The sequence below is a fragment of the Rutilus rutilus genome, assembly GCF_951802725.1.
Source record: "Rutilus rutilus genome assembly, chromosome: 6".
Taxonomy (NCBI): Eukaryota; Metazoa; Chordata; class Actinopteri; order Cypriniformes; family Leuciscidae; genus Rutilus; species Rutilus rutilus.
Window position 1 is genome coordinate 31,443,233 of NC_140214.1, and position 16,408 is coordinate 31,459,640.

General features: G+C 38.0%; 1 protein-coding gene across 2 annotated transcripts in view; it reads left to right on the plus strand.

The window, feature by feature from the left end:
- Nucleotides 1-16,408, plus strand: part of egfra (epidermal growth factor receptor a (erythroblastic leukemia viral (v-erb-b) oncogene homolog, avian)) — a 73,052-nt gene that overhangs the window by 33,289 nt on the left and 23,355 nt on the right. For both annotated transcript variants that reach the window (XM_084410235.1, XM_084410236.1), the window contains exons 2-12: nt 5,686-5,837; nt 6,895-7,081; nt 7,339-7,473; nt 7,581-7,649; nt 9,267-9,385; nt 10,363-10,504; nt 10,868-10,984; nt 11,889-12,015; nt 13,267-13,340; nt 13,445-13,535; nt 15,895-16,094. In XM_084410235.1, coding sequence (XP_084266361.1) covers nt 5,686-5,837; nt 6,895-7,081; nt 7,339-7,473; nt 7,581-7,649; nt 9,267-9,385; nt 10,363-10,504; nt 10,868-10,984; nt 11,889-12,015; nt 13,267-13,340; nt 13,445-13,535; nt 15,895-16,094 — 1,413 coding nt within the window. The remainder of the gene's footprint in view (nt 1-5,685; nt 5,838-6,894; nt 7,082-7,338; nt 7,474-7,580; nt 7,650-9,266; nt 9,386-10,362; nt 10,505-10,867; nt 10,985-11,888; nt 12,016-13,266; nt 13,341-13,444; nt 13,536-15,894; nt 16,095-16,408) is intronic.

A 16,408-nucleotide genomic window follows, 5' to 3' on the forward strand; every position in this document is an offset into this window, starting at 1 on the left:
GATGATTGGTATCAGCCGATACTGTTTCCTGTGATTGGTATCAGCCGATGATTGGTATCAGCCGATACTGTTTCCTGTGATTGGTATCAGCCGATACTGCTTCTTATCGGTATCAGCCGATACTGATTCTTATCGGTATCAGCCGATACTGTGATTGGTATCAGCCTATACTGTTTCCTGTGATTGGTATCAGCCGATACTGTTTCTTATCCAGGGTTTTTCCTGGGTCAAAATTGGTCTTCGGTGGTGGCTGACCGACATGGTCATCCACACACAGCAAAGAGTACTCTAGTACCCACATGATCCGCAAGCCCAATATTGACAATAAATGTTAAATTTAAAATAAATACAAAGAAACAGTTTGTGATTTTTTTCTTAAAGAAAAGAAAGTAATTAAATGAACAAATATGAAAATAAAACAAAACATAGACTTAACTGTATAAATTATACATTGATACTCATTAAAGCTAAAGTTATCAGTGAAGAGCAGTGAGTGATTTTCTCTTTGCATTTTGTTGTCTTATTAGGGATAGTTCTCCTAAAAATTCAAATTATCATAATTTACTCTCTCAAGTTGTTTTAAACTCGAATAAGTTTCTTTCTTCTGTTGAAAATAAAAGTTATTTGGAAGATTGTGGGTAACCAAACAGTTGATGTACCCCAGTGACTTCCATAGTATATTCTCCTATGAAAGTCAATGGGGATCAGCTACTGTTTGGATAGCCACATTCTTCAAAATATTAATATTAGAAAAATATTAGAAAATATTAGAAGGAAATTAATAGAGGATTGGAACAACATTAGAGTGCATTAATGATGAGATCATTTTTATTTTTGGGTGAACTAGGCCTATCCCTTTAAGGACAAGCGGCAGCGTGTTTACTATAACTACTGTCTCTTTGAGTTGCGCGCGACGCGTCTAATATACACGCATTTGACAAGCAGATTTTCTCTCAATTTTCTCAAGTTTGCTTTCACTTTAGACATAACCGACTTTGTTTATATAAACCTTGTGTGTATTTAACAGTATAAGCACAATAAGACTCGAAAGATAACTTAGTCCAGTATCCAGGCGCTGGTAGACAGGCTTTTAGTGCATGTGAGCTTCACAGCACACGTCAGAACAGCGCATCAGCACGCGAATTAAATGTTTAACCGACAAGGCATTAAAGCACATGCAAATTATGAACTGCAGTGTCCCGTTCCGCTGCGTTAACATTTATGTGAACATATGGCGCGTTGTTTAGTATGTTGGGAGGCGCCAGAACAGATATAATGCACGATTCTACGATATTTCTTCAAAAGCAGATCGTGGAGACATTTTAATCGTCCACGATCAAAAATCGTCATATCGCACACCCCTATAAAACCACTTCAAACTGGATAGATTTTTTTTTTTGCGTTTATTTAAAGTTATGTCAGCTGCATGTGCGGAATGCTTGTCACAAGCTGTAAGAGAAGATAAGGCAACTTTTTTTGACTGCAATTCACACCCAGCGCTAATTCAGCAAAAATATTCTCCGAATGCACCACGTGAAACATGAATTCGGTCTTCCGATCTTTCTGATCAGTTGATTTTGATGCGAGGGAGAGAGCAAAGAGAACTGAAGACGGAGAGTGCGCGCGCGGGGGTGGGGCGCTGTGATCGTTCTCTCCGTCACTCAATCAGTAGCCTGCTTTACTCACAAAACCCAATTACAGATCAAATAAGGCTTTGGCGGGACAAAAAATCGTTTTGGCGGCCGCCAAAAAATTTTCAATGTAGGAAAAACCCTGTTATCGGTATCAGCCTATACTGTTTCCTGTGATTGGTATCAGCCGATACTCTGATTGGTATCAGCCTATACTGTTTCCTGTGATTGGTATCAGCCGATACTGTTTCTTATCGGTATCAGCCTATACTGTTTCCTGTGATTGGTATCAGCCGATACTGGTTCTTATCGGTATCAGCCGATACTGTTTCCTGTGATTGGTATCAGCCAATACTGGTTCTTATCAGTATCAGCCGATACTGCTTCCTGTGATTGGTATCAGTCGATTCTGCTTCTTGTGATTGGTATCAGCCGATACTGCTTCTTATCGGTATCAGCCGATACTGCTTCTTATTGGTATCAGCCGATACTGCTTCCTGTGATTGGTATCAGCCGATACTGTTTCTTATCGGTATCAGCCAATACTGTTTCCTGTGATTGGTATCAGCCGATACTGGTTCTTATCGGTATCAGCCGATACTGGTTCTTATTGGTATCAGCTGCTACTGGTTCTTATCGTTATCAGCCGATACTGCTTCCTGTGATCGTTATTGGCTCCAAAAATCCTCTTTGGAGCACCCTTATAATTTTTTTTGTCCATACCATGAAAGTCAAAGGGTTTTAATGTTATTTTGGACCCCACTTACTTTCATTGTAGGGTCAAACATTCTTTTAAAAACATTTCTTCTGTCTGTGTTCTGCAGAAGAAAGAATGACATGAGGTTGAGCAAATTACAACAGAATTTTTATGCTTGGGTGAACTTTCACTTTTTAAATCCTTTTTAAGCAAGATGAAATGTGAGACTTTTGTCGTTCAGTTGTTTACAAGCTTTAGCCTTTCCTTCAAGAACAGACACGTTAAAGAATGCGACCCAGCAACCCAACAATAGCGAGTATCCTCCGTGATAAATCTCACCTGCTACGTCAACACCTCATCTCACAGTACAATACTAGTTTTGCTAAGAAGACTTGGAGGAGGGGTTTCTGTAAATGTGTTGTGCAGTTCATCCATTCAGTGTTTATAGAGAGAGACTTTTTGCACTTGTGTGACTATAAAGCTCCATTCTTCAGCTCCTGGTCTCCTTGTCTCAAGCTGGCTCCTATAAACTGTCTCAACATATATTTATCTTGAAAGTGGAGTCTAGCTTATCCTAAAACTAGAAACAACTTTGACCTGAGGCTAGTTGAGTTGTTTGGCCTCTCTGTTATCTAAGCCTATTAAAGAACTGAATTGCCACCCACACAACAACCCTTTCTACCACTGACATTGCACCATATATGCCTAACTAATGCAGTGGTTCTCAACTGGTTTTGGTTCAGGACCCAGAGTTGACCTTGAACATCATGTGGTGATCCAGCACAGCACCAAAAGGTCTTTAAAATCCACATCGAAAGTATTAAAATCACCATGAACTTCACATAATAATGTGAATAATAATGTTTTAATCACATTTTGAATCACAATTTTATTTTATTTTTTCTCTCCATCAAATCATGAAGCCATGATCTAAGCTACCAAATAATAGATGACTAAAATACCGTACAGTTTGCTGTTTATTCTGTATTAATACAGTTTATTTTGTTTTGCACAGTTGTTTAACATTGTTTTACCCTGCAGTTTGCTACCTTAAAGGGATAGTTCACCCAGAAAGTAATTCTGAAAGTCATTTACTCACCCTCAATTATGAATTTCTTTCTTCTGCTGAACACAAAAGATGATATTTTGAAGAATGTCGGTAACCAGACAGTTGACGGGCCCCATAGTATTTTATTTCCATACTATGGAAGTCAATGGGAAACATCAACTGTCTGGTTACATGCTTCAAAATATCTTCTTATAATAATTCATGCTTGATGGTGAGTATTACAGAATTTTCATTTTTAAACAGAAAATCTCATTTAAATTTAATTTCATTTACTCAACCTCAATAGATCTTCTTTTATCTCCCAAATGATGACAGAATTTTAGTCTCACGACCCATTTTTATGTCCCCTCCACCACAGTTGAAGACCACTGCAATATAGTGATGGAAATATTGAGGATAAAGTAATGAAAGAATTAGGGAGGAGGAAGAGAAAGGACTGTAGCAGAACATACCAGAAGCCATGAACACATCACTGTTGATTCATTGTTTTGTATTTGTATTGAGGTTACTTTTTTCTGTTATATTTGTCTTTTCTAATGTTTTGAATGATAATTTCTTTCAAATGAGTGGGAATTCCCATCACCCTTTCCAGCTAATCAAGTGATGTCTTAGGCAGTCACTTTTGAAATGACTGGATCTGTCTTCTGTTGCACAATAACTTAATTATTACTTAAGCAGTAATGCAATTATTCACAATTTTACAGTCTGATGCATCTATTAGTGGAAACTGCCAAGATGTTGGTCTCATAGGGGATATCTTGTGGTGCAAAATAGGGGTTGTTGATACAAATTTTGTCATTAACCATTGATGCCTCACAGTTTTATCTGTTTTGATTGCTGCTTTTTTCATAATGGTTTCTCTGCAGCAAAATAGACCAGAATGAGGAAATGTAGTAGTTATTTTTTCCCAGATGAGTGTGTGAGAAAGAGTAAGTTCTCGTAGCATTCATACAAGCTCTCTCTTTGCCACAAGCACTATTTATCTTGGCCAACCGCAGAGTCTTTCCTTTGCCGCTCAGAGCACTTAAAACGAACGCCCACCTATACTGAATTCTGATTGGTTCATTAGCTGCAAAAGACACCTACATGTCTCAGATTGGCTCCGGCTCTAGCATTTGCATTCACAGATGATTTATTACAATCGTTTTAGTCTTTTATTTGTATTTAATAAAGATTTGGAAATGGCTTGGCCAGAGCCTAGACCTAAATTCAATTGAAAACCTGTGGTTTGACCTGCAGATTGCAGTCTACAGACACACTCCATCTAATTTGTGTAATTGGAACAAATTTGCATTGCAAAATGGGCTAAAATTCCACAAATGTGAAATAAACAAGAAGGTTCAATACTGTGATTGTTGTTAAAGGGGTGTGTAGAAAGCTTTTTATGCTCACCAAGACTGCATGTATTTGATAAAAAATACAGGAAAAACAGTAATATTGTGAAATATTATTACAAATAAAATAACAGTTTTTGACAGTTTAATGTTTTTACAAATATATATACTTCATTCTTTTGATGGCAAAGCTGATCATCCTTCAGAAATCATTTTAATATGCGATTTGGTGCTCAAGAATATCATATACATAATTCACCCACTATATATCGAAATGGACCTGATTTTTCATATAAACAGACAAATATACCAGTATGGCTTCTCTTGAGACTCCTCTGCTTCAGAGCGGTCATGGTTAATGATATGCTAAAGCTCGCCCTGTACGTTGACCTGATTGGTTACAAGGTAGTTTGCGACATAAGAAACACTTGAGATTTCCAACCTCAATGTTGAGAGACTGTCTTTGGTTCACTGCAGTTTTAAAGAGAAAATACTCAGCAATGGTGTTGACATTAGAATTTGCACGTGGTTTGTCTTAAATCATATTAAAAACGTCACAGACATATAAACAACAATAAAAACTTTTATATATTTGAGGAAACTGTGATAGATATGTTTAAAGAATTCTTTGATAAATATAAAGTTAAAAAAACAGCATTTATTTTGAAATAGAAATATTTTGTAACAAAAGTCACTTTTGATCAATTGAATGCATCTTTGCTGAATACACTTACTGACCCCATATCTTACTGTATTATTGAATGAATAAAACTGATTCCAATGTGTTTGAAGTATGTTCAAAAATAATTTGGTTGGGAGGTTTAATGGATAAACAAATAGCAAAAAGAAACCAAAAGCATTTTTGCTTCTATTGGAATTTGAGTTTAATTATGCTTTTTTCCATGAAGGCCTCAGTGGATTGAATTGTTCTTTCTTTCTCTCTGTGTGTTTAAGTGTGTCAGGGAGCGAACAACAAACTGACCCTTCTGGGAACAGTGGACGACCATTATCAGATCCTGGTAAAAATGTACAGCAACTGCACCGTGGTTCTGGAAAACCTGGAAATCACATATTTGACAGAAAAATACGACTTGTCTTTTCTCAGGGTATGATATATATCTGTTTACAAACACTACGTTCAGTGCTATTTTACTGTTATCTTACTGTTTGGTTATTGTAAGTCAAGTCAAGTCAAGTCAAGTCAAGTCAAGTCAAGTCAAGTCAAGTCAAGTCAAGTCAAGTCAAGTCAAGTCAAGTCAAGTCAAGTCAAGTCAAGTCAAGTATATTTGTATAGCGCTTTTCACAATACAGATTGTATCAAAGCAGCTTCACAGTATTAAATTAAAATAATACAACAAGGTTTGTTTCTAGTGGAATTTATTGATTGATAAAATCAAATTAAATATCCCCAAAATATCCCCAACTGAGCAAGCCAAAGGCAACAGTGGCAAGGAACCGAAAAAACTCCATCAAGTGACCTAATGGTGTCCTAAAACTCCATCAGGTGACCCAATGGAGAAAAAAAAAACCTTGGGAGAACCCAGGCTCAGTCGGGGGCCAGTTCTCCTCTGGCGTTTATGAACTAGAGGCCGGATTGTAATTTGAACTGTAAGATTAAAAATATTATATGAATGCCTGGCTGAAGAGATGCGACTTTAATCTAGTTTTAAACTGGGAGAGCGAGTCTGAGCAACGAACAGTATCAGGAAGGCTATTCCAGAGTTTTGGAGCTAAATGTGAAAATGCTCTCCCTCCTTTGGTGGTTCTGGATATCCTAGGTATGACCAAAAGTCTTGAATTTAGTGATCTTAAAGAGCGCGATGGATTATAGGGCGATAGAAGATCCGTTAAATAGACTGGAGCTAAGCCGTTTAGGGCTTTTTAAGTCAGTAGCAATACCTTGTAATTAATACGGAACTTTATAGGTAACCAATGCAGTGATGATAAAAAAGTGTTATATGATCATATTTTCTTGATCTAGTAAGAACTCTAGCGGCGGCATTTTGGACTAACTGTAAGTCATCTATATACCAATGTTTTATTATATTTTGTATTTCATGACAGATGCCTCAACCATATTTAAATTATGCAGTATAACAACTCTTTATATAGTATTAGTGATGGATGTTAGTGAGCTTTATGTGTAATGTTTCTGATTTTTAGAGCATCCAAGAAGTTGGTGGGTATGTTCTTATTGGGATCAACACGGCTCCCAGCATTCCCCTTGAGAATCTGCGCATCATTCGTGGCCACTCCCTTTATGATGACAAATTTGCCTTGGCCGTCCTAGTAAACTCCAACAACAGCATCGGACAAGGCGTGAACCAGTTACCACTGACTAGCTTAACTGGTATGTGGTTATATAAAAGTGTTCTTTGTCCTAGTTTTCTTTTCTTCCAAATGAGAATAACACATGCTTCTAACTGACCTCTGTGTCTTTTGCACATTTGTTTTGTAGAGGGAATAACATTCATTAATCTCCATGCCTAGTGCTGAAAGTTATATTTGGAAAACAATAATAGACCTAAATTTCAACTGTCACTCTTAGTGAAGTTCGTCATACAGTACATAAATGCATTGTTCAAACACTGTCATTTTCCCTCTTAGAAATACTGAAGGGTGGAATAAAATTTACCAGTAACAGTTATTTATGTAATGTGGAGACCATCCAGTGGACTGATATTCTGAACATGAAGACCCAGCCCACAATCGAGGCGCCGGAACCAAACTCGGCTAGACACTGTAAGTCCCTCAAGATTATTATTATTTTTTAAATATACACACACATATTAAATGGTACTAATTAATTTTGCACGTTAATTAAGAATGTTCTACTCTACCTCCCGCAGGTAAGATGTGTGACCCGAGCTGTCACAATGGTTCCTGTTGGGGTCCTGGCCCTCAAAACTGCCAAACAAGTAAGTGGTCCTAAACTACTCGAGTATCTGAATCTGAATGTTTTTCCTACTTTCAGGCTTTTTAGTAAATTAGTGAAAACATTCTTTGTAGAAGTGTTTAAAAAAACACACACAAAAACACAGAAACCTTTTAAAAGCTAGAGATTGGGAACACATATACTTTACACTACTATTCAAAAGTTTGGTTCTGAAAACAGTTTATTTGAAGAAAGCACTGCCTTTCTGATAGCCTACTCTGCTCTGATTGGTCAGTTGACTCAGTCTGTTGTGATTGGTCTACTCTGCTCTGATTGGTCAGTTGACTCAGTCTGTTGTGATTGGTCTACTTTGCTCTGATTGGTCAGATGGCCCAGTCTGTTGTGATTGGTCTACTTTGCTCTGATTGGTCAGATGGCCCAGTCTGTTGTGATTGGTCTACTCTGCTCTGATTGGTCAGTTGACTCAGTCTGCTGTGATTGGTCTACTCTGCTCTAATTGGTCAGTTGACTCAGTCTGTTGTGATTGGTCTACTTTGCTCTGATTGGTCAGATGGCCCAGTCTGTTGTGATTGGTCTACTCTGCTCTGATTGGTCAGATGACCCAGTCTTTTGTGATTGGTCACTGCTTACAGCTCATGTCAGAAACAATTTTTTTTTTTATTTTTTTTGCTCATTATCATATCTGAATTTCATCTCTGGAGGCTTCCTAAACGCTTGATAAACAGTTATGAACAGGAACAATGGAATCCGTTTTTCCGTATCATCCTTTTTTGGATTTGCTTTTGCAGCGCAGAAAGCAGAAAACTTTTTGACATGTCGACAACATGAAATACATCGAGTAGATGTTGTTCACGGGCAGCCAATGAAGACCATAGACTGGCATTATACAAATCTGCTACATTCTTATGTAACTGTAACAGGAAGTGAGACAGGAATCGCTGACGACTCGTTTCAGCAGTTCAGAATCGATTGTTGTTTTTTAGGAGACAATACCTTTATTTGTCGTGCACTATGCTCTTTAAAACTTTGCAGACCTTTTACTGTTGTCACCCTGGGTTATTGCAAGGAACACATACGACAAAGGAGATTAGAACAGGGAACAGACTTTAATGATAAATCCACAAACGCATTTACGTAAACGAGATTGGACAAGTAACTGAAAAAAACAGGAAGTATAAAAACTCATATATATATATGTGTGTTTTTTTATATATATACATATTCACCCAAAATGTTGCATGGTAGTGTACTATATAGAAGCATTAAAAAAAATACAACAAAATCAAAAACAGGAAACTTTTAGAAGTTATTTAGGCAACTAGAAACACTTTGTGGTTCATAGACTTTAAATTGTTAACCCAGCACAACATTTAACCATTGGTTATCTTAAACCTGGGTTATCTTGTTTCATGCTGTACTGGTTAGTAATGCACAATACCACTGCAAAATGCAGTGAATTGACAGTTTTTGGATTTCTGTAAGGATTTCTGCTTTTTTTTATTTTTTTTTATTTTTTTAAATACTCCTCTTTAGTTTGTTTAGTTGATCCTTGACTTATATTTCACGACTGCCGAAGTACACTACTTGACCCCTACTTGTCTGCTAGCATCTCTGAAGTTTCTTCTCTCTCTGAATCTAGTGACTAAGGTGATCTGTGCGGAGCAGTGCTCGGGCAGGTGTAAGGGACTCAAACCTATGGACTGCTGCAATGAACATTGTGCTGCTGGCTGCACTGGACCCAAACCAACCGACTGCCTGGTGAGAAACACACGTGTGCAGATGCGTTAGATTCATTTCCCAACCATTCATTGTTTGCTCATTTATCATTTAGCACATACTGTATGCTATATGTGAGCGTAAGTACAGTTAGCTAATTAGGTTAGGTATTTATGAACTGAACTAGTGTGAATAATAATAGCAGTATGACTCAACATGTGAGAAATTCACAGCCACTTGAATGTGTTAATAAAAACTAAAATAACTGTTTTCTATTTGAATATATATTAAAATGCATTTTATTCCTGTGATCAAAGCTGACTTTTCGGGCATCATTTCTCCGGTCTTCAGTGTCACATGATCCTTCAGAAATCATTCAAATATGATGATTTGCTGCTCAAGAAACATTTCTTGTTATTATCAATGTTGAAAACAGTTCCGTGAATACCGTGATACTTTTGATGAATAGATATTTAAAGGAGCAGCATTTTCTATAGAAATCTTTGGTACAGTCCTGTTTCGCATGTACATACTATGTTCTTATTATAGCAATAACTATAACTGGGTTTAACTATAGGTACTACCCTTGAGCCTTCTCCTAAACATAATCTTATCCGATGTAGTTTCCTTAAATTACCAGTACTTTCTTGGGGAAGTACACTGCAAGTACACTATAGTACATGTACTGTAAAATATAGTGTAACCAAATCTTTTGTAACATTTTAAATCTTGTTACTGTCACTTGTGATAAATGAAAAGCATCCTTGCTGCATAATCAAAATAATACAAAAAATTTTTGTTAAAAACTTTTGAGCTATAGTGTACTATATAGTATATAAGCCTTTGAAAAAAAGGTTTGACAAGAAACCTTTTAGAAGTTATCTAGCGGCTGGAAACATTTGTTACAGTGAAACATTCATTACCAATGAAGTGCACAGCTGCAGTAAATGTAACCTCAAGGGCGATGAAGATGATTTCGGACTAGTTGCCTCATGGGAAATGCTGTTTGTTTTCTGCAGGCCTGTAAGGACTTCCAGGATGAAGGGACATGCAAGGACGCATGTCCACGGCTCATGCTCTACGACCCCAACACCCACCAGCTCGCTCTCAACCCCGACGGGAAGTACAGCTTTGGGGCAACTTGTATCAAGAAATGCCCACGTAAGGCCAGGCTGAAGTCAGAATGAGACACGAATCTTCGAAACCTGTTATTTATTTATTTTTTACTTGAAACACACAACCAGATTCTAATTATATCTTTCATGTAAATTCAAAGCTGTTAGGTCTTGAATTCTTGCATTCTGGAGATTAATTAAGTTCAGGGTTAAAATATAAACAACACAATCCAGGTAAAGAGAATCGCTCTGGTGTGGATCGTGAGCCTGCAACTCAAACTCTGGTTTCTGAATAACATCTCAGAAAGCAGGATAACTATGACAGAATGATTTGACGCATTAGGATTGTGTTGCTGGTTGGTTGTGGTTAACGACTCTGGAATAACTGATGGTTTGATGTTTTTCTCAGATAACTATGTCGTGACAGACCATGGGGCATGTGTGAGAACATGCAGCCCTGGAACCTATGAGGTGGATGAGGGTGGAGTTCGGAAATGTAAGAAGTGTGATGGCGTGTGTCCAAAAGGTACAGTTGAGACTGCCGGTCAGGTTTGGCAACAAGATGTTTTTTTTTTTATGTGGAAAGATTGTTTGTCTGTTTGTTTTCTCTCTTTTTTTTCCTAGTTTGACAAACACATTAGTCTTGTTTTAGTTGCATTTACAACTGTATTCTAATATAATTTAAAAGATATAATTAAAACTATGTAGAAGGCATAAAAACGACAATCCATTGCAGTGTCTGTTAGTGATCTGTCCTTCCATAGTATTGCACGTCAACTTTTGTAAATAAGCTTTTCCAACAATACAGTCAACATATAGCCATGATATGTTATATTTCAATCAAATAAAATAAAAAACACACACGTGTGTGTGTGTACACTATCAACATTTTTTATAAAAAATATTATAACAAGGTAAAACTTATTTAACTTGTAAATCATTTATTCCTATGATGTCAAAGCTGAATTTTCAGCACTATTCCAGTCTTCAGTGTCACATGATGTCGCACGAAACATTTATTATCATTAGCAGTTTTTTTAATGCAGTTGTTTTTGTGGAAACGGTGCATTTTGTTCAGGATTCTTTGATGAATAGAAAGTTCATGAAAGTTTATGAGAACAGCATTTATTTAAAATAGTAATATTTTGTAATTTTATAAATGTCAATTTTAATCAATTTAATATGGCCTTGCTAAATAAAAGTTTTTTACTGGCTCAACATATTTAATGATTTAATTTCTTTAAATAAAATGTTACCCCAAACCATTTAAACTTGTCATAATTCGATTTTTAAGATAATTCAAAGCATAAATTCAGTCAAGTTGTTACTGGTAGCATAAGTACTGAATTTAGTTTTGCCTTTAGGGCTAGTTATTCACCTAAGAAAGGAGTTGCAGTTAATTTTTAATGTGTGTGCTAACAACCCTTTAGTTTGCAATGGACTTGGAATGGGGCCTTTGTCCAATGTCCTGTCAATCAATGCCAGCAACATCGACTCCTTTGAGAACTGCACAAAAATCAGCGGAGGTGTTGCAATCCTCACCACAACATTCAGAGGGTGAGAATGATATTTTACACTCTCTGATAACAAAGAATGGACTGCACAATGCTGAGTGCCATTGCATGTTGCTTAAAGACATCCTTCAAATATTTTTGGTTACACTTTATTTCGATAGTCCACTTCAGACATTCCACTAACTATGAGTAACTTTGCAACTGCATGTCAACTAAATCTCATTAGAGTATTAGACTGTTAGTCTGGGGATTGAGCTAGTAGAATAAGCTGACATGTAGTTGCGAAGTTATTTATAGTCAGTAGAATATCTGTAAGGGAGCATCTAGTGTCAGCAGATATTAAGCAGACAGTCTACTAATACTAACTAAATACTAATACTCTAATGACAGGTATTTGACAGATAGTTGCAAAGTTACTTATAGCTAGAGTTGGGTATCGTTTGAATATTAGCGATTCTGATTCTGGCTACTGATTCCGATTCTTATTGATTCTCATTTCGATTAAAATTACAAAATGATTCAGTCAAGATCAGTTAGTGATTTTCTTTTTCTTTTGTTCTTTGATTAACATTAATGGCACAGACAGCAGCAGGAATATTAGGCTGCTGCCACTTTAAGAGCTGCACGGATCCATTATGCTGATATTATACAATATTATGTTTTCTTTCTCAACTGTTTATGTTCACAAAAGACAAAACCGACGAGGATATTTTAACATAATTTTGAGTGTATTTGTCTGTTCAAGCAAAAGAAGATGGGAAATAGAACTCAATTCAGTATTCGCGCACTGTATGAGAGGCGGGTGCTTGCGCTTTGGATGCGTAACAGCGCACAAGTGCTGAATTGAGTTTCTTTCGCGTCTTCTAGTGCTTGAATGGTTTGAAATCACATTAAAATTTGCACACAGGAATCGATAAGCGGAATCGAAATGCGTGTCTTATTGAATCCCCGGTTCTTGGAAACTTGGTATCGGTTCTCGATATCCAACCCTACTTATAATCAGTAAAATGTCTGTTGTTGAGGACCATCAGACAGTCTACTAATATCCTAATGAGAGTTAGTTGACATGTAGTTGCAAAGTTTTATTTAGTAGAATGTCTAAAGTGGAAATCAAAATAATGTTACAATATTTTTTTGCCATTTGCTTAGCATTTCGATTGTGTGATTGAGGCAAATTTTCCACAAACTCTTTGATATCAATCTGCTTATGGTGACGTTAGGATTTGACAATCATTTTGTTTTTGATTACCAGAAAGAAAGTCATTTTATGATTTATTTTATTTTTTTATTGCAGTGACCAGCATACTAAAACTCCAGGACTGGACCCAGCCAAGCTCAACGTGTTCAGAACTGTAAAAGAAATCACTGGTGAGAATGCAGTGGTTTAATATTGGACATTTATGATGGTTAAAATGGTGTATCATGTAGGGGACCTTGAGTGTTCATAAACTTCCTCTTCACCCAACTCAAAGGCTACCTGGTGATTCAGCAGTGGCCGGAAAACATGTCATCCCTCAGCGCCTTTGAAAACCTTGAGGTCATCCGTGGACGGACAAAACAGCAGTAAGTCAATAAAAAATACTGTGGTCTCAAAAGGGGCTTTCGCACCAGGTAGTTCAAGGTTCTTAGTTATATGAACTAGCCACCAGGGTGGTTCCCCGAGAACTAATGGTTCTGCTAGGGCTGCATTCGCAACACCAGTAGGAACTCTGAAGTGGCGTAAGCCGCGCTTGTTGTTGTGACTTTTATTTTGACTGCACTGAGAACGCCAGATCCTGAGCACACAGCGCTCCCATTCTCCGTCTTCATTAGTTTACGATCAGTTTAACAGTCCTGTCTAATATGTTATTAGATAGATCTGTTATACAATGAAAGTAGACAGTATATGAAAAAGTATTAGCGTTTGCTGTGTGGTTGATGTCGCTAGCTGAGCAGAAATACATAATCATGTTTCACTTGGTCACTTGCGTTGGATTTTCTCCTCAGCGTAAAGGTTGAGAGGTCCATGTTTTCCATGTTCGTAGAGTTAGTTTCTGGAGTAAATATATAGGCTATAATCTGTGTGTTTACACAGCTTTTTTTTTAAATAGCAGGTCCTGGTGTTTCACGTGCGTTCGGCCAATCAGCGTACATTTTCATTTACATTTACATTTATTTATTTAGCAGACGCTTTTATCCAAAGCGACTTACAAATGAGAACAATAGAAGCAGTTAAACTAACAATAGGACAACAATATGCAAGTGCTATGACCCTTCCCTGTTTAATCTAACGCAGTTCATGTACTTTTTTTTTAATAAATAGATATAGAATAGAAGATAAAGTGTTAGTACTAATGGATTGAGTGTTGCCGAAAAAGATGCGCCTTCAGCCGTTTCTTGAAAAAGGCCACGGACTCAGCTGCTCTGGTTTGAGTTGGGCAGGTCATTCCACAAGCAGGGAATAGACCAGGTAAAGGTCCGAGAAAGAGATTTTGTGCCTCTTTGAAATGGCACCACAATACGACGTTCACTTGCAGAGCACAAGTTTCTGGATGGCACGTAAGTCTGAAGTAATGAGTTTAGGTAAAAGGGAGCAGAGCCAGTGGTTGTCCTGTAGGCAAACATCAGTGACTTGAATTTGATGCGAGCGGCAACTGGCAACCAGTGCATTTTTGTGAGGAGAGGAGTGACGTGTGCACTCTTCGGCTCGTTAAAGACCACTCTAGCTGCAGCATTCTGGATCAGTTGCAGAGGTTTGATAGCAAGCTGGAAGACCAGCCAGGAGAGCATTACAATAGTCCAGTCTGGATAGAACAAGCGCTTGGACAAGGAGTTGTGTAGCATACTCAGATAGATCCTCCTAATGTTGTATAAGGCAAATCTGCAGGATCGGGCAGTTCTAGCAATGTGGTCTGTAAAGTTAAATTAATCAACAATCACAACTCCAAGGTTCCTGGCTGACCTTGATGGAGTTATGGTTGACAAACCTAGCTGAATGGAGAAGTTGTGGTGTAGTGTTGGGTTGGCCGGGACCACAAGCAGTTCTGTCTTTGCAAGGTTTAGTTTAAGGTGGTGGTCCTTCGTCCAGCCAGAAATGTCTGTCAGGCAGGCTGAAATGCGAGCAGCAACCGTCGGATCATCAGGCTGGAATGAGAGGTAGAGTGTCATCACCGTAGCAGTGATCGGAAAAAACATGTTTCTGAATCACAGATCCTAGTGATTACATGTAAGATGGAGAAGAGACGTGGTCCAAGCACTGAGCCCTGAGGCACTCCAGTAGCTAGATGTTGGGTCTTAGACTCCTCACCCCGCTACCACACCCTAAAGGACCTACCAGAGAGGTAAGACTTGAACCATTGGAGTGCGGTTCCCGAGATGCCCTTCGTCTTTAGGATTGACAGGAGGATCTGGTGGTTAACTGTGTCAAAGGCAGCAGACAGATCCAGCAGGATGAGAACTGAGGATTTGGAAGCTGCTCTTGCCAGTCTCAGAGCTTCAATTACCGAGAGCAGGGCAGTCTCAGTTGAGTGTCCGCTTTTGAAACCAGACTGGTTGTTGTCCAGGAGGTTGTTCTGTGTAAGAAAGGAAGAGATATGGTTGAAAACAACATACACTACTGTCACTGGTAGTTCCTATAGTGCTAGGTTTGACCCAGTAGTAGGAGCTACTTTAGTTCCCCCTAATAAGGCGTTCCTAGAACTAAAATCATTCCTAGTTCCTGTGGTGTGAACATGCCAAAAAGCAGTTACTTCCGCCATTAGTTCTAGGAACTATGAAAAGGTTCCTCCGGTGCGAAAGCTGAAAGCTTAAATATGTTAGCAGTCTCAGATAATTTTGATGGATTACGACAAATTATATATTAGCCAGCTGCTCCTAAATTAATCACTTTTTTGAGTCTGTTTTGCATATACAGAACCTCCATCTTTCTCTCCTGCTCCCACAGAGGTGCATTCAGCTTGGCTGTCACCCAAACTAAAATCACACATATCGGCCTGCGGTCTCTGAGGGAGATCAGTGATGGTGACGTGTATTTCTCTACGAATAAGAATCTCTGCTACACCAGCCCTGACCAGTGGAAACGCCTCTTCAAATCTAAAGACCAGACTGCCAAAATATCAGGAAATGCTGATGCTGCCATCTGCGGTAAATTAATTATCACAATAACACCTGTCAAAGAATTTCAGTTTAGTTCATCCAAAGAAATTACAATTCTGTTGAAAGTTTACTCACCCTTGTGTCACTCCAAGCTTGCACTGTATGTGGCTGCCTTTATCAGTGAAGCACAAATATACACAGTTGTGGTCTTTTCATTGAAGTAAAATAATTGAAAGTGGGGGGTAAATCACATTATGCTTTTTTCCAAAACACGCTGGCCATAATTATTGGCTCTTTTTGCAACCTCCTTTTGCCAAGATAACAGTTTTCTCCTTTAATGCCTGATGAGTTTGGAGAACACC